Source organism: Morone saxatilis, unplaced genomic scaffold (assembly GCF_004916995.1).
Source record: "Morone saxatilis isolate NCDOM2014 unplaced genomic scaffold, NCSU_SB_2.0 Contig10, whole genome shotgun sequence".
Taxonomy (NCBI): Eukaryota; Metazoa; Chordata; class Actinopteri; family Moronidae; genus Morone; species Morone saxatilis.
The window spans coordinates 4,020,576-4,038,910 of NW_023339652.1; the positions used below are offsets into that span (position 1 = coordinate 4,020,576).

At 40.0% G+C, this 18,335-nt stretch overlaps 2 protein-coding genes across 2 annotated transcripts in view; both read left to right on the top strand.

Moving 5' to 3' along the window:
• igf1 (insulin-like growth factor 1) overlaps positions 1-10,667 on the top strand; it is a 20,338-nt gene extending 9,671 nt beyond the window's left edge. Inside the window, exons 3-5 of the mRNA XM_035679406.1 lie at positions 4,862-5,118; positions 5,835-5,870; positions 6,607-10,667. Of these exons, the coding sequence (XP_035535299.1) occupies positions 4,862-5,118; positions 5,835-5,870; positions 6,607-6,666 (353 nt within the window). The 3' untranslated portion in view covers positions 6,667-10,667. The remainder of the gene's footprint in view (positions 1-4,861; positions 5,119-5,834; positions 5,871-6,606) is intronic.
• A 4,426-nt stretch (positions 10,668-15,093) lies between these two features.
• pmch (pro-melanin-concentrating hormone) lies at positions 15,094-18,285 on the top strand. Its single transcript, XM_035673218.1, has 3 exons — positions 15,094-15,373; positions 17,607-17,748; positions 18,197-18,285. Exons 1-3 carry the CDS (start codon positions 15,128-15,130, stop codon positions 18,244-18,246), a joined length of 438 nt encoding a protein of 145 aa, XP_035529111.1. The 5' UTR covers positions 15,094-15,127; the 3' UTR covers positions 18,247-18,285.
• The last annotated feature ends 50 nt before the right edge of the window (positions 18,286-18,335 follow it).

Consider the following 18,335-nt stretch of genomic DNA (forward strand, 5'->3'; position numbering starts at 1 on the left):
TGTGAGTAGTATTCACGTGAAGTGACAGTTGTGAATTCCAAAAATGACTGAGAGTTATCGGGGAAAAAATCTTGTTCTTTATAACATCAAACTCCACGATTTCAAGACCTTTCTGCAGCATAAATACAGCCTCTCATTAATTTCCTCATGTGAGACTCTGGCTAAAAACACAAGGTTGTCCAGCAAAAAATGTTTACTTGGATCAACTTTTGCCACAATACAATATGGTTGCAGGTCTATCCGGTAAGGGCTGCTGATGTTTCTATACGGATGGTAATGGATATGTTCAATCTTGCCATCAGTTAAGACAGAAGATGGAACGACTGTCACCGGTTGGGGGTGGTGCTGATTTGGGCTAAAGGGTTCCAAAGGTGTAGAGAAGTTCCTTTTGCATGTCGCTTTTGGCAAGTGTTATTGTTTGCACAAACTACACTTCTCTACAATTTTGCTATAGTACCTTATTTTAGAGTACTCTGGCTCACATATAATGCTTTGTATTGACTTTTGGTATCGGTGATTTGAGTGTGTGTAGTTTGTTCCTTATAATAGGGTTATTTATGTGTTGTTTTGTTCCAGGTGTCTAAATCCTTTATATTGTGGTGGAGCTGTTTGTGTTGGGTGCGCTTTATCTTATTTAGTTCAATTCATCTTCCGTATATTCCTTGATTAAATTTTTTTCTCTGATATTTGCACTTGATCTTTTTTGGTGGGGAATGTGGGTTCAGAACTGTGTTGAAGGTTGATGTGTATATGTATTTACATCATGATATGATAGTGTATAGTTGAAGCGTATGGGTGTGTGGAGTGATTTTGAAGATCTCGGATTTGCTATATGTCATTACAGATTAAAGAGGGGATTATTACAGCAGGGGCAGAGGCTTTTAGAAGTTTCTATGTTTAGTTTGTTCGGTTTTGTGCATGGACGCGTTGTGGTTACGTTCGGTCGGTGGTTTTTGGCAAGGAGAGTGCCGTTTCTCCTTAAGGGAGAAGCCGTGTTATTAATGCTGTTTGGAGGTGTAGGGTGTCAAGGTGAGCGTGATAGGATTTTTTCGTGTGGAGGTATTTTTTTAATTTAATGGAGTCGTTACTGTTGGCTATATATCGAAGTCTCTCTTATGGTAATTTTTTTATTGGTTTGTATGGAATGTGCATATCATTTTAGTATTTTTTGGTTTTAGCTTTGCACATAGTTTTATTTTGAGATCAATGTGATTTTTGTCTCTTCGTGGTGGTTGTTTGTGTTTGATTTTTTGCGTGTGTTTTTTCTGTGTGTCATAAGTGTGCGGGAGTAGCGTGCGTGCACGGCTTCTAATTCTTTGTTATCCTTTCATTCTACATTGCGTGATTGTCGTTTGCTCATCCATTTTTTCTTCTAGGATGTCACATCTCTAGACGAGTTCCGTTGGATTAATGGTGTTTTGGCCTTTGGCATCGATGAATGGTGTTTTATCTCTTATTGCTGTTTTGAACAATCAGATATATCATAGGAGTTATACAACTCTTTGTTTATAGTTGTGGATTGTGGACTGGCATGTTTATGGCTATGTGATGAAGTTGATTAGCATATTTGTTAAATACCTTCCAATTGCTTTTAGACCTTGTGATTGAGTTTATTTTTATTCTGTTTTTTTCCAGACCTTGGTTGTTTTTGTATACCCGAGCTGATTAGTCTCGTTACATTGATTATTTCATTTTGTTTTACCTGGTGTCCTATCTTTTGATTTTTCTTCTCCTTTCCAGCTGTTTTTGTCAGCGAGGTGTGTTGCATAAGCTTATTTCAATAATAGGGATGTGTTTAATTTTTTGGTTAAGAGGTTTTTGGGTAGTGTGGTGGATATGAAAACATGAGCATAGCAGGTTTCTGTATGTCATTTGGCTTCTCTTCTTGTTATTTGTGTTGTCCAGTGCAGCCTTTATATAATGGTAGGGTATTTCTTAAGCCAGGAACTTCTATGTCATTGGGATTTTTCTCTTTTTCTTTATTCGTTATAATGTCTTACATTCAGGTGTTACAGTTATAGGCAGCAAGGCTAGGGTCCACACTGATGACACGACCACGGAGGGGAGGAGTTATGCGCGATTTGTGTTCTGTAGTTTTTTCTAGATGAGTGGAATTTTGACGTATAACTTTAAAATAATTCTTCAAAAACACTTGTATAATATGAAGTGTTTTAGACTGTCAATGTACAGAGTGTTTTTTGCATTGTTTATAATGAATACAAAATTGGCTAATTTGTCAATGTCAATGTCTATTACGACATGAATGTTTGAGTGTAACTCTTTCCATTTTGGCTATTGAGATTCTGTGTATAGTAGTCCGTTCGGTTTAACTGTTCGTAGAATAGGAGTGTGTTGTGTCAGGTGTGTACATGTGTTTATTGTGGTGAGCATCAGTGTGCTACTGTTAAATTAGTAATATATTGCCTTTCCCTATATTACCTGGTGTTGTTCTCATACCTCCGTTACACTCTCAGCTTTTTTGTGTTGTCCTCTTCCTTTGTTTTTTTTGGATGTGTTGTGTTTGTTTTTTGTTTGTTGGTGTTTTTGTTTTTTTGTTTTTGGTTTGGTATGTTTTTTTTTTTTCTTGTGTTGTTTTGTTGTGTTTTTTGTGTTTGTGTGTGGTGGTTTGGTTTGTTTTTGTTTTTTTTGTGTGTTTGGGGTTTTTTTTTTTTGTTGGTGGGTTGATGTGTGTTGTGTGGTTTTGGTGGTTTTGTAGTTGTTAGTTGTTTTTTTGTTTTGTGGGGATTATTTGTAGGAGGTTTTTTGTTTTTTTTTTGGTTATGATTTTTTTTTGTTGTGGGGTGTTTTGGAGTGTTGTTTTGAGTTTTTGGGGATGGGGTGGGTGTGGTGGTTTGGTGGTTTAGTGTGTTGTTTTTGTGTTTGGTTGGTGGTGTGTTTATGTTTGATTTGGGGTTTGTTGGTTTGGTGAGGGTTGTGTTTGGTGTTGGTGGTGGTTGTTGGTGTGGTTGGTTGTGGTGCTTTTTTTGGGAGGGGGGATTGGGTGCTGTTGTGTGGGTTCGTTTTGTTAGTTTTTTTTTGGGGTGTGTGGGGGGGTTTTTGGGGGGTGTTTGGTTTTGGTTTTTTTTTTTTTTGTGTTGGTTGTTGTTGTTTTTTTTTGTTTTTTGTTTGTGTTGTGTGTTTGTTTTTGTTTGTTTTATGTTTGTGTGTTTGTGGTTTTTTTGTTGTTTTGTTTTGTTTTTTTTTTTGATTGTGTTGGGTTGGGTGTTTTTTGTTTTGTTGATGGCTTTTTGTTGCTGTGTGGGGGTTTTGAGTGTTTTTTTTGTGTTGTTGCTTTTTTTTTGATGTGTTTAGGTGTGTGGTTGTGTGTTTGTCATGTTCCCCCGATTGTTTTTGTTCCCCTCCCTCCCCACTTTCTCCTCCCTCTCCACTTTCTCCTCCCTCTCATTCACACCTCCATTATTTTCCCCTCTGCTTCGTGTCTGGGGGTCCACAGAGAAAGATGCTTCTGTTTCTGAATGAAAGCTGCTCTCAGTCCAAAACAACATTGTCAGGACAAGGCAGACACAGAGCAGAAGTTAATGCACTTTGTCAGCACTGGCAGGCTTCTGAGCCAAGAGCTATTAACTCTGAGAGGGAAAGGCATTTCCTCCTTGTAAATGCCATATTAAATTATTATTATTTTATTTGGTAACAGGGAAAAGCCCATCGGGCTATATTGCTCAAGGTGAGCGGGGAATTGTAAATGGAGAGTCAGAGTTTTTCTAAAGGCCACCAAAAGAGGGTGGGTTTTGGGGGGTAAGGGAGTTGAAAAATAAAGTGAGGACTGGCGTCACGGTAACTCGATGTGATCATCGAGTTGAAAAATCTGAGTGTCACACCTTTAAATAATGTTTTACCCAATTTCTCAGTGATATAATATAGACTACAACTCAATTTGCACCTCACCTCCACTGGCTTTGAACTTAGGGCCGTTCCTTGGCGTAAAAGCTGCGCCGTCTTCAGCATACATGTTCTACCATAGAGACTCCTTCTGCCAAATGAAAATGTGAATGAACAGTGGGGCACAGCCAACAGAGGTGCGGCCTCAAAGCCTGCCTGGCTGTTCCTGCAGGTTGATAGGGCCCAGAGGGCTTGTGGTTTGGCCTCGCTGGACGGGCATCTGTGTAAAAGATACCTGGGCCAAAATGGCTGACCGGGATATTCTCAACGTTTAGGTGACTGCGCCCCCCTTTTTACAGCGAAGCAGCTGCCAAAAAGGGTCCATAGTGTGCAACGTGATACACTGTAAATTTTACACGGAAGAAATCCATGTCATTAAGGCTGTTCATATAGCAGAGGAATCAGACCCATGACATGGCCATTATCACCGCTTTTATTACTAGCATAGTATCTAGCCTCTAGCCACAATTAGTTTGATTAACTCTGCGAACAGATATAAAGCACTGCAGAGGAAAAGATTTATAGAAGCTAAATTGACTGAATTGATTGCTAAACGCCTGTCAAGCTTTCTGTTAATGCGCTGCACATTTGCAGTTTACAATGATGAAGGCAGATTTACCATTCAAAATTCTCGGTACATTTTAGAATAAAAAGAATAAAAAATTACATACAAGGAAGCACACATACAAGTTGGAGGTGATATTTATGGTTTAATGTATGTATTTTCACTACAGCAATAAACTGTGCTACCATGGTAACGCTGGATTTCTACTGAAAAATGTAGGCTAGTTTGCTGGGCATGCTGGCGTTTGCGGCTTAAACACTGCTAAACCCATTCCTTACACTTCTGCTCTTGTGTTTTTGGTTTTGGAGAGGCTACAAAAAAAAAGCAGTATGTTGCTGCCAAAACTTCTCACGTTTCCTCAGTTATCTTACTGCTCCTGCTGTTCTTCTCAAACAGGTAAACCTACAGGCTATGGCCCCAATGCACGGCGGTCACGTGGCATTGTGGACGAGTGCTGCTTCCAAAGCTGTGAGCTGCGGCGCCTGGAGATGTACTGTGCACCTGCCAAGACTGGCAAGGCTGCTCGCTCTGTGCGTGCACAGCGCCACACAGACATGCCAAGAGCACCTAAGGTTAGTACCGCAGGGCACAAAGTGGACAAGGGCACAGAGCGTAGGACAGCACAGCAGCCAGACAAGACAAAAAACAAGAAGGTGAGCACAGCACCAAACAGATACACTCTTAAAAAAAAAAAATCAATTATCAGGAAATGTAGAAGTAAAAAAGAGAATAGGATTGATGTTTTGGTAGCTTTTGCAGAGCATGTACATAATATCTTGACAATTCTAAAAAAATTGTTAAACATTTTGGAAAATATGCTTATTTGCTTTCTTGCCAAGAGAAGATTGATACCACCGATACCCTCATAACTGTTTATTCAGTATGAAATTAAAGCAAGCAGATGGATACACAGGAATCAACTAGCCTAGCTCTGCCCAGCCAAGAAATAATCTTGCGCATAAACCACAAATTGTAATTTTTGCATTTAGTTTTCTAGACGTATTAAACAGACAAGATTTAGCGTGTTAATTAGTGAGCTTTAGGGTGCTGGTAGATAAATTTTGTTGCCTTAGGGCAAAGCCAGGCTAGCTAAAGCTCACTGATTAAAAAAATGCAAAAAAATCCTGAGCACTTTCTGTTGCTAGTGTTTCCACCTTGTTCCAGTCTTTATGCTAAGCTAAGCTAACCGGCTCCATATTCAATGTACAGAGAGTGGTCTCAAACTTCTCATCTCATTAAGCACATTATCCAAATTGTTGTACAGTTACATTAAGAGGTCAGTAGGTTCAAGTTTGCAAGCAACTTACTGTACTGTATAGCAAGATCGATTAATACATCCAATTTAAGTGGCTTTGTTTTCCTCCCACAGAGACCTTTACCTGGACATAGTCATTCATCCTTCAAGGTATGCATGCCATCTCATTTTATTATGCCATATAAACCTCTATAAACCAAATCTACACTGACATTCTCAAGTTTCAGAAGTAGAACATTTATTTTAAAATGAGAGATTCGTGTCAACAATCTCGGTTCTGAAATCTTAATCTCCTGGCCAAAGAAAGAAAGCGTGAGATCTAAATACAGACTCTTTTTCATCCTCGAGTTGCCAACCTGCAGGAGAGTGTGATCCTTTTAAGATTTGACCGTGTGCTTTTTGCCCTTCTCTCAAAAAAGAAAACCATTAGCAAGAGAAGGAACTAAGTGGTTTTTGTGGTAGACCCAGTGGCACTCCCACTCCCCAGGCAGAACCTCCACTCTGCTACTGTACATTATGTGCTAAAATTCTCGCGTCTCACCATAAAAGACTGACACATGCAAGGTCCGGAGATGAAGCAATGTAACTACGTGTGCAGTGGCTTAATTTGTGAATTGTAAAACTAAAATTTGAATTCTAAATTTCTAATTCTAATAATAAAATAATTCTAATAATTACACAAGTAAAAAAAATACCAAGGATAGATTTCTAAATTTCCGTTTGACCTTAACAGAGTGATTACCACCACGACTAAGTTTTATTTCCACCATCCAAATGAAGATACAGATTTTGGACTTAAATCTATCCTACAGCTCGGTTGCTCCCTTTATCCTGTATCCCCTGTATCTCAGCTATTAACCTAAAGTGTGTTTCTCTTTTGTTGCAGGAAGTGCATCAGAAAAACTCAAGTCGAGGCAACACGGGGGGCAGGAATTACCGAATGTAGGGAACGAGCGAATGGACAAATGCCCAGCGACTTGGGAAGAGAGAAGGGAGTGGCCTTACCTGGTACCCCTGTGGAATGGTTCACTGTAAAACAAAACAGAGAGGAGGCTAACAATGGTCTGAAAAGCTCTTCAAAATGATTGAAACCTGAGAGCTAAGTCGTGTTTAAGGGTTTGATGAGGGATCTCGTGATTATTTTATACACTGCACCATTCCATATCGGGAGGAATTCTTTGTTAATGCAATGTAACAGACTAGTTTAGCTGCTGAGACACGAACAAGAGCTTATTATACCTCCATGTGTGAGCTGCAGCATCCCCTGGCTCCAGGAAAGGTGGGGACGGATCTGGGCAGCAGCCAATCAGAGAGCGGCAGGCTGTGTTTGAGAATGAGTGGTCCACCCTGTTCCTTGAACTTTGCGGAGGTAAATCCTTTTTACTCTGAGAGAGTGGGTTCATTCACTCTTTTGGTAAGACAGAATACTTTGTCACCGGTCACATATAACAGTTACTACCCCAGTTAAAATCTGTTTATCTTACCTTCAGAGTTTGTTTTTATGCACCATGCATTATTGAGGATATTTTTAATAAGTGAAAACAAGGTTTGCTTTAAAGGACAAAGACCAGATGGTTCATTATCAGACTTTAAAACATTGTTGTAGTTATTTTACCTTGAGCCCAAGTCAAATCCCTACTTCTCACTGACTGAAGGCAGCGTTCTTTCTAAGTGGAGTCCCTTGAAGGTTTGAGTCCAATCCAAATCCCTCCTAAGCCTCAGGAAGTGTTGAGAATATGAGGACTGAGTCTACAATCCAAACACTTCTATAACAACAGATCAAGCACCATTAAAGGGGATTTTAAGGAACAGTAAGTACTACAAAAACAAGATTGTGCTTCTGCGTGTTTTAAAAAAACAGAGAAACAGATTTACCAGAAGCTAAATTGAATTAGAGTCTTTTGGACAGTCTTTGCATGGTGCTTGTTTGGTTGTCAGAAATGGGTCATTCAGTGGATTCAAAGTGCATTTGGCATAAGTCAGTGGAATAAGTCAAATAGCGACAATCGGGCAAAATGTTTGTCGTCTGCATCCTTTTCACATGTCACCACCGTTGCCAGATCAGATTTTTGTCAACAATCCAGGCACCGGCGATCAACATTTGAGTCTGAGTGGAGGCCTGCGTTCAAGGTTATGAAAGTTGAGTCGCAAATCAACAAGCGCCTCTCTAAGAGACCCACCAGAATCAGCTAGTCAAACATTTTTCTTATTCTCTTGAAGAAGTAACATGTTCCCAAATCTGTCAACCCCGACGTTTAAAGCAAAAGACGGAGGCTCTAACAATAGATGGGACGTTTAGTGATTGATCAATCTTGGCTTGTTATATTTTGTTAGTTTAGGGAGGCCGAGAACTTTGCTACTTAATTTGTCACTTGGACTGCATATCCTGCCATCATGGCGAGAGTACAAGAAAAATCCACAGCATCCATCGCAAAGTCCACCGAAGAAACGCGCAGGTTACATGATTTGGTAAATATTACAAAGTAAAATGACAAGCCCACCTTGCAGATACGGCACACATATAACAGTACACAAACACGCAGACAATGCACCCACAGTGTAAATGAGAGTTGTGTAACTGTGAGCAAGGGTTAAGCACACACAAACAGTTCTGAGAAGTCCTTGCATGAGGACTGAAAGTCATGGCTGTTTGTTCAAGCCTCCATTTGGATTTACATGTCATTTTATCTCACAAACCACCCAAAACGTCTCATCTCTGGCTCTGCCTCCTCTGCCTGTGTATAATCAAACAGTATTCCCATTTATGTTAACCTATGCATTACTATCATTCATTGTACATGATGGTTTCATATAACAAAACTGTATTAAGAATCCTATCCACTGTATAATGGTGCTATTTTGTAGTTTGTTACTTGCAAGAGATGGCTAAGACAGACAGATGGCAGGGCTTACATTGGAGGTCTTCCCTTTTGCACAGCCTTGTGGCCACCATTTTAATAGTGTTTTTATTTGTAAGCTGTTTCAATAAGGTAGTTGTGTAAGCGAGTAAATGTATCTGTGTGAAATCTGTGAATGCATGGAGATAAAAAAAAAAGAAAAGAAAAAGAAAATACAATGTTGTGGTCCCAAGAAGGCAAAATGCTATTTTTTCTACTGTTTTTGAATTATTTTCTCAATATAGATCCCTTATGCCAAATAACTTGACAAAAGTACTGTGAACTGTGATTCTTCCAATTGTATTGAGATTGTTAAAATTCATGGTGTGCTTTTGTCTGTCCTGAGATGTGTGTGTACATGCACTTCACTGGAAGCCAAGGTATTATTAAAAACACTTAACGCGAGACTACGTAACCTTTGCTGAACAGCGGCCACTGTGGCTACAAGTGGTAATTACAGGATAATGGCATATTAAATTTGCCTTCATTTCCCAAGATTCTCTTGAGTCAGATGCTTTAAAGACACCGTTATGTTTATCTGTATATCTGTGACATGCTAAAATGTAGAAAAGAGCCATAATGTCAGCAAAGTTACTATTACTAATATCACACAGCATCCAGCTTAAATGAATAGTTTAGATTTTGGGGAAATACACCTCTTCACTTTCATAACCCCTTCTTATCCTTTTGTTAAATATAAAGCAAGCAGGAAGCAGCCAGTTAGCTTAGCTTAGCATTAAAAGTAGGAACAAGAGGAATCACCTGTCCTGGCTCTGTCCGAAGTTAACAAAATCCTCCTACCAGCACCTCTAAAGCTCACAAATTACCATTAATAAGGGGCATAAAACCATATTGCATCGTTTTTACATCTTTTATCTTTAAAAAAAAAAAAACTGAACTAGATGTGTGTTAATATGTGAGGTCTAGAGGTGCTTGTATACAGACTTTTTTATCCTTCGGACAGAGCCAAGGATAGCAGTTTCATCCTGTTTCCAGTCTTTATGCTAGGCTAATCTAACTGGCTCCTGGCTGTAGCACGATATTTAGCGTACAAATATGAGAGCATTATCAATATTCTCGTCTAACTTTTGGTAAAAATGCAAAATGAACTTATTTCCCTAGATCTCGAACTGTTCCTTCTGAGTTTGCTAACATTAGCCTGCATTAAGCTACCGGCTGTAGTGATAAAACCCCTGAGTGAATTGAATAGAGCAAGGGTGCGTTTTGTTGGGAATGAATTCAAATTTTCATTTGCGAGAGAAAGATTGTATTATTCCCTTTTAAAAGTTGCATAGTCTCGCTTTAAGAATAAGCCAGGAGTTTAATTTATTTCGACTAAAACATTTGTTAGCAGCTCTCTGATTTAAAGCTTATTTTCAATGATTAATTTAAGTGTGTTTTTATCTGTAACGATCAAGGTTTTAAAATGGGAATTTGCATATGTACTTTGGTGTCTATTCTTTACAAATTCTCATCTCAGTCGACCTGGCGGCTGAAATGAAAAAGAAGCTGGTTGGAGAACAACTCCTGTCCTCCCAGATCTTCATATATACAGTGCAAACCAAAGACTTTTTAATGAGAAGAAAGCCTCACTAAGCATTATTATGTCATGAACTAAACCCAGATCATTAAATATCAATTGATATCATCCTTGTCTGAACTGCACTGCAGCTACAATACACCCTTCACACACTGTCTCTGGTACCTGAAATACAGCTTGTGTAATAGATAGTAAAGTGAGCCAGACTAAACTCCTTCAGTGTATCTGGTATATTTGGAGCAGCGATAAAGAAAGCTACAGCAAGTGACTTCAAATCATGTGAATCATTCAAAAAATGTCTGTCATTTGTGTGAAATAATCAATAAAGCCTCAAATGTGGGAGTTAGAGAGCCATTCATGACTCTGAGGTGTTTAATGAGAAAATGTCATTTCCTGAAGCTCACTGTCCAAGAAACTGTTTGATTACAGCGCTGTTATTTATGGTGCTCGATTGCCTTCTGTAGAAAAAAATACTGACAAATTGTTCACCATTCCTGCTGAATAAACCACTTGTCAACATCACCGAAATGGCTGGAGAGTTTCTTTATGCAGCATGCACATACACTTATAAAACCTAAGGGGAAACATCATCCTGTAAAGGCATCACTCCCTCTATTACGCAACATCACACTGGTAAACTCTATATGGCTTTTATGAGGAACCCTGTGGATTCAGACACATAAACAACAGATAATTACAAAGCAGACGCACAAATCTTTTAAGGCATTTCGGCTGTAGATGAAGCCGTAACTCAAGCTGAGGCTTTGTGCATCGTGCAGTATGAAACTGAGCATACTGTGTGTGCTGAAGTGATACTTCCTAAGAGGTGGCAGGGTCTGCCAAAGTAAACAGAGCGGGGCGTGGTGCTCCCTGAGGCCAGAGCTGCATGTTCAGCTCTTTGGAGGATGCTTGCAGTGACAGCAGCGAGCTCTCGCTCACTCACTGTCAGCACTTTTTAAATGGATGTATATGGGACAACAATCAAACCCTGATAAATTGGCTCTCTGGCCGGCGCTCAGCAGACGGCGGAGATCAAAATGTGGAGCAGCAGGGAAGGTTGGCGAGGTCCCGGTCATCCCGGCCATCCTGGATGTTATTTCATCCGTCTCTATGACTAATACAGAATCAATTATCTCACCCTAATGGCCCAATTGCAGGCTGCAAGCTTGCAAGATTTAGAGTTCAAATAAATCAGAGAGAAATTGTTTGCAGAGAGGCCTGGGCAGTGACCAAGCCATAACAAATAAGCCAATTATCAAAGTGAATACAGATATACAGTATCATCCAGTTGTAATTATTGTAAAATATAAACGTCATGGTGTCTTTAAAATGCTCTGTTTATCCCCTTATTTGTGCTAATTTCAGATTACATGGTGACCCAAGTAGTGCAACACAAAGATGTTTGAATAACCTCAAGAACCAGGATGGTTCTGGAAAGAACACAATCCGTTCCCATTGATCTGCGTGCACTCAGGATCCAGTGCATCTAAGGACACAGATTTTGGACTGAGCCCTGAAACACAATCTCTCCACACTCTTCAACTCCTCATCTTAAGCACACAATTGTCTTTTGAATGACCTTGTGGTCTGTTTTACTACACTCACCAATTTTACTACTTATTCTATTGGTTGTTTTACAGGAAAAGTGGTTGTAAGGCTTCATCAGTCTTCAACCATTCATTTTTTTTTCCAATAGGACACACAGGATTTCACTTTGCTGGGTTTAACTTTTTGCTCCTGCTGTTGTCAACTCAGCATTTGTTGTCTCTAATCCCAAATATTCTCACATCCTGAGGGTAGCATCCAGTCTTGGCTAGTGATGAGTTGATCATGACAAATTTACAAGTAGCCTTGTGTCACATTTTATTGTAATCGTGAGCCAAGGCCAAATGTAAAAGAGTCCAACAAGTGCAGTGTAAGGCTCTCGCTACAACGGGAATGTTAGCAGCTACATTAAAGCACGTGTAAAGAAAAAAAAGTGTCTAAACCATTGGAGGAGATTCTCCCTCTTTCTCAATTTCAGTCGACAGTGGAAATTCACTGAGGCTTGATTATAGCAGGAGAGAGTGTTGGCTCAGCTGTGTGCTTTAAGAACCCATGATGTCAGAGACTTATTTTCCTTGGAGAGACTCTCATCAGCTGCATTGTTCCAGGAAACCATGGTCTGTTCTCTGGGCAACAAAAAAATCCTGCCCAAAATGCACCCCCCTCCCCTTTTTTTGCACCCGCATCTCTGCTGAATGCAGCACGCCGGCCTCTGGCACAACTAAACTGTCTAGCAGCACAAACACTTACAAGATATCAAACATCACGCATTGGAGCATCAGTGCATCACATTTCCCTGGAACCGGAGCTGTTCCCCCTCTGCTGCGACAGTGTTTGTTTTTTCTTTCCTTTATATTTTCTATTAGAAGACGAGTGTCGGCGATGAAAGGCAGCGTGTTAATACAGGACAAGGAAATAATGTGTTGGCCCCCGGAGGATTATAAAACAATGCTGCTACTGATGTCATAGGGCCCAGACTTCTGAGGTCTCTTTATGCACAAAGCTGTAGGCGGTGTGATTGAAATACAGCACCGGCAACTGACAGGTGATGCAAGCAACTGACAGAGCTGATGAAAAAACTACTCCGCAGCTTCCTGGAGTTCAAAATTTAAACCACGCACGAGGCCGAATCGAATCTGGTCACAATTATGGCTGCTTACAAACAGGACCCACTGTAAATCAGCCACAGCACAGTCAGTAGTTGAATAAACTTTACTGGCATTGGTTAAAGATTTGACGAGCTGTGTTGTGGAAACATAAAAATTTAGTAAATAATGTTCATGGATACCCACCGAATCACATCTGGTCCTCATAAAATTATTTGACTCTTGGCTTTATTGCTAATGCTCTTTGTTAGAGAATTATGGTAATGATTTCTTAGAAATTCAGACCAGGGAAAAATCACAGTTACAAGATAAAGACTTTCACCACAGTTTAGAGTTCGCTGAATCTTCCCAGTGAGGGCCAAGGAAGCCGAAAGAGCCCAGAGGCTTTGGATCAGGTGTACTTGCATTGATTTGCAGTGTGTCTCCTGTCCATACAGTACAGCCTATCTCGGGAGAAATATGGGAAAAGGGAGGGAGAGATTATCAGAAAGAGAGAAAGAGCGAGAAAGGTTACAACAACAGAGCATGAAGCTCACAAGTTCAGTTGTGCTTCTGCTGGAACGGCTGTGCCCCTGTGGACAAGTTCAGTCCTTCAGTAGAAGTCCTCGCCCTCCAACAATAATACTTACAAAATAAAGGCTGACCGCTCCAAGTAAAATCACTTCAGCTGAGTTCAATAGCTATTATTCATGTCCTGGTTCTCCATCCTCTGTGCTACGGCTCCTGTGATGTTAATAAGGTAAGCCTTTTGAGCTGAGAAGAAGCCTGCAAGGAGCTAAGTCAACATGAAGGCCCTTTGGTTTTTCCTTGCCTCCGGCTTTTTATGATCGCCACTTTGGTGCAGAGGCTTGTCGATCAAATGCTTCCAAGACAGGGGGCGGCCTATATCTCACGTGGTGGAGCTGGTGCCCCACGTACAGAGGCTAAGTCCTTGTTGCAGTGGCCAACCTGTGGCCCTTTGCTGCGTGTCGTCCCCTCTCTCTCCTTACCCTACTTGTCAATCAGCTGTCCTGTCCAATAAAGGCAAAAAGCCCAAAAACATATATATAGAAAAGAAATGCTGCCATTTGAATGAGTGACTGATGAATATCTGTTGTGAAGAGCAGGTCTGGAGGAGTTTGGTTCAGGGTGAGTTCAGGTGTGAGCCCTTTGCACTACCTGCAGCAAAACGGGGCTCTCCTGCTGTCCTTACGTATTAAAAGGTCCAGTTTGTTACATTTAGGAGAATCTATTGGAAGAAATGGAATATAATATTCATAACTGTTTTCATCAGTGTATAATCTCATGAATATAGGAATTGTTATGTTTTTGTTACCTTAGAATGAGCTGCTTTTATCTACAGACTCTGTGAGTCAATGAAGTCCGCATTGTTTCTACAGTAGCCCAAAACGGACAAACCAAGAACTGGCTCTAGAGACAGCCTTCTTATGAGTTTCACTGCCACCCTAGTTTCTCCTACACACTTCAGAGTCGTTCTTATTCCCAGGTCGTCAAAATACAGACGCGAGTCGTTTTCAGTTGGTTGACATCTGCAACTTCACTGCTAGATGCCACTAAATCCTGTAGACTGGACCTTTCCGTTTCCAACAACTTCTTGTTAGCTTCGAAATTCACAATTGGGAACAAAACATGAAAAGCTTGTTAACCGCAGACCGTATTTCAGGCATCTAACCAAAAACCATTAAAAACAAACACTGATTTTGAGGCGAGGGAACTGGAAATACTACTAATTCTACAACGTCATTAGTCTCACCAGTGGCTCCACTTTGGAGGTTGTCATACCTGTTATTGACCTCTGTGGATGGTCCATCATGGGATTTTTCTCAGCCATGTGCAGCCACTGATGCCATTCAAAGAAAATGACTCAGTATTACCACTCCATGTCGGTCTTTGTCCTGTTACCTGCTGGGTTCATTTCAGCATGTGGATTTTGAAGGAAACTACACACAATTCATTCCTGCCCTTTGACCTCCTGTGAGCCTTCTTGACACCACTCTGTAATGTGGTGGGAATTACAGCCCTCCACATTTCACCTCTTCATCCATTTGAATTCAACACATCTCTAAACAGACAAAATAAAGCTATTAATCTTTTTCTTTTAGGAAGGAACATCTATTAATGGAATTACAGCTCATTCGCTGTGACCTTTAAACTTCCTGTAACCTTCCACCTTTAAGATATGACACAATGCTTTTACATTTAACAGTCTTAAGTTGTAAGCAACCTCCCTGAATATATAAGACGGCTGAGTCACAGTCACAGTCACAACAGTTGTTAGGCGAGAGAAGCTCGACTGTAGAACTGCATACTGTAGAAACCATGATTTCCGTCTACTCTGTCCTGTATACTCTAGTGCTGTTCTCTGAGCTGAGCAGCCACTTGGTCACTGTGGCCATGCCTGCAAGTCAAACAGAAGACAGTGTACCAGAACAAGAAGGTCTGGGTTTAATATTAGGTACCGAGCCCATGACTGAACCCGCTCTGGTTCCATCTGTGTACAGACGAAGCCGCGTGATGGACGACAACAGCGAAGAAGATGGGAACCCTAAAATCATCATCATCTCTGTAAGTGTCACGTTGCAATTGTTTAAGACTTTTTTTTAAAGCTGTTTAAAGGGTAACTAATAACTGTATTTATGGTTAATAAATCACTTACTATTGCTTTATAGATCAGTTAAGCCATTAATAAGGAAAATGGTTGGGTTTCCTTTAGTTCATCAGGTATCCTTTTCACAACATGGTGAGCCAGATGTTTTTCTTACTTATGGCTTATAACCAATTTATAAGCATTAATAAATGATTTATTAACAATTATAATGCCATTACATACAACTTATGAACACTTTATGAAGGGCGACTTATTATAAAGCTAAAAACTTTTTAAACATAGACTAGAGCTGAACAATTTATCATTTTCATATATCAGTTTTAAAAATATGTGATTTCAAATGGCAAGAATTTAAATATAACTTACATATAACTAACATGTGGCCACACATGACACAGACAAAAATGAGATTCTCAGATTTTTAAGTCCCTAAAATTATGAAAACAGGACAAACACTAATCTTAATTCATGCCAGAAATCATGAAGTGTTCAGATATTTAATCTTAAATTGTTACCACTTTATCACTGAGGTCAAAGCATTGCAAAGGCAACAAGAGGAAGCAGGAACTTTCATTTGTGTTGATTGCTGCGGTCCTTGTGGTGTTTCCACCGCCTTGTTTCATTGATTGTTAAGGGGAATTTGACCCGGTGGCAGGAATTAAGAATAACTATATAGAAATAGCCAATCTTCTTTCTAATGGTCTTGTTTGTTCATGTAGATCAGTGGTTCCCCAACCTTGTTCATTTAGTAAACTAACGACCCCTAAGTGACATATTTTATGGATACTTATTTATTATATTCAAAACAGTACAATTAACTCAAATAATGAACTCGGTAATGGCAAGAAGCAGATTATTTCTTGTTTAGAGAAATTTTTATAAGATTTTCTGTCTGTATGATTGATTTTGTAAATCATTTTTAACAATCATACAGACTTGATTGATGGTGTTTTTTTTGTCCCTGGTGCTTGGCCATTGTTCTATTGGACAATTTAATTTACCATTTACCATGACCAAATGCTGAGATAAAGACCTACTTTGTATATATTTTAATTTAGATTTGTTACACAACTTAAAATCAATAAGGCCTCGCAACCTCCCCATGAAGCTTTGGCGGCCCCCAGTGGAGGTCCTGCCCCCCAGGTTGGGAAATACCAACCTGGTAAAAACTGCGTTGTGTTTTTCACAAAAACAATGTGCGTTACAGTGTATAAAGATATATAACAGTTTCCATTTGAACTGCTTCCTACCAAAGAAATAGTCCCTGTGAAAACTGTTGGCAGCTGTTTATTGCCCAGCGTGCCCAGGACACTGGGTTATGGATGGAGAGGTTGCCAATTTTCTTGTTGTTATTTGGGTGAACCAACCCTTTGAAGTTGTTAGCCCAACAACAAATTCATCCAATCCAAAGTTAGCAGCCTTTTGGATTACTCTCAGTTAATTTATCCCAAATGAACGCATTTGGCTAGTCTCTGTTTGCAGTCATTGAACTCTGCCAATGACAGTCATGCATCATAACCATTCATTGTATGAGATTTCTTTCTTTAAACAACCGCAGCAAACCATAGTTCAACATCAACAAAGAGCACATTATGTCCATCCTGTGTCTGAACATTTGACCCTTTTCAATTGGTCACCGTCCTCGTGTCTACTGTTAAGTCAATATTTCATACACATCTATGAAAATCTTTTACGGCAGCGCTGGAAAACCGGGAAATACTATTAGCTGAAAAGGTCAAATGATCACAAGCCTATAAAGATTTATAGGAATCACAGTGGGAGGAATGATGATATATCTGTGTTCCCTCAAACGTTTGGCTGCGATGTGTAAAGAGTTTATCTGGCGGCTGCGTCTCCTGTGTGTCATGAACATGGTGGTTATCTCTGCGGTAATGGGGAACAGGCAGCCATGATGGAGAGAACAAAGCCATCTGGGTGAACCAGGGCAGTGGAAGAAAACGGGCCACTGTGATGTAGTAAAAAAATGGGGAAACACATTTCTTCCATTTGGGGTTGGATCAGCTGGTAAAGACAGATCCAACACCTGTGCTGGAAGGGAAAAAAGATAATCTATTGAAATCTGTTGCAAATTTGCTGCAACTATCCAGAGTTCAGATTTCCTGCAGTATGGAAATGTGTGTGTGGTCTCGTGGTGTCACATGTAATCACTGATCAATACTGTGTTTTCAGGACATGAGGCTCAAAGGACACAGTATTCGTGGACTGAACCCGATCTTCACCCGGAGCCTTCCTCTGCTCACAGACCGAAGCTCGAGCCACACTCCCGCTGAGCAGAGTTTGAAAATTGATCGCAGAAACACCGACCTTGACAGTAAGTATCTGGAAACACATGTTTATGTATTGATGCTAAAATAAACGTTGAGTAAAATATACCAGACCACTAAAGTTTGGGAACCACTACTGTATGATATCAGCATACAGTAGTGGTTCCCAAACTTTTTCCTTAAGGGACCCATTGTTCTATCATTTGGTGGATCACAGAAGTGATTTATGGACATTCATATTATATTCAGTGAATAACAATAACCGTACAGACCAACTGATAAACTGAAGAATGAACCCAAATAGCAAACGCAATAACTGCAGGTTTGTGCAAAATGAGTAATTTGGATCAATTATTTCCTGTGAATATTGGATCAGAGATGAGTTTTCCTGATATTTTAACAACTTTTTATACTTTTATCTCTGCTTTTAACAGTTACTGTACTTTCTAAACATTTATGTTTACTAATGCAAATGTTCTTTTTGTCTCCTTCTAGTGCTGCGGTGTATGATAGGAAGAGTGTACCGACCCTGCTGGGAAGTATAAAGGTTCCCCCCCGTGCTGCCGTCCTCCCTTGAATGTGCTGTAAAAATATCTTCTTTATGTGTTATACTGAAATGCATTTCCTTGAGTGC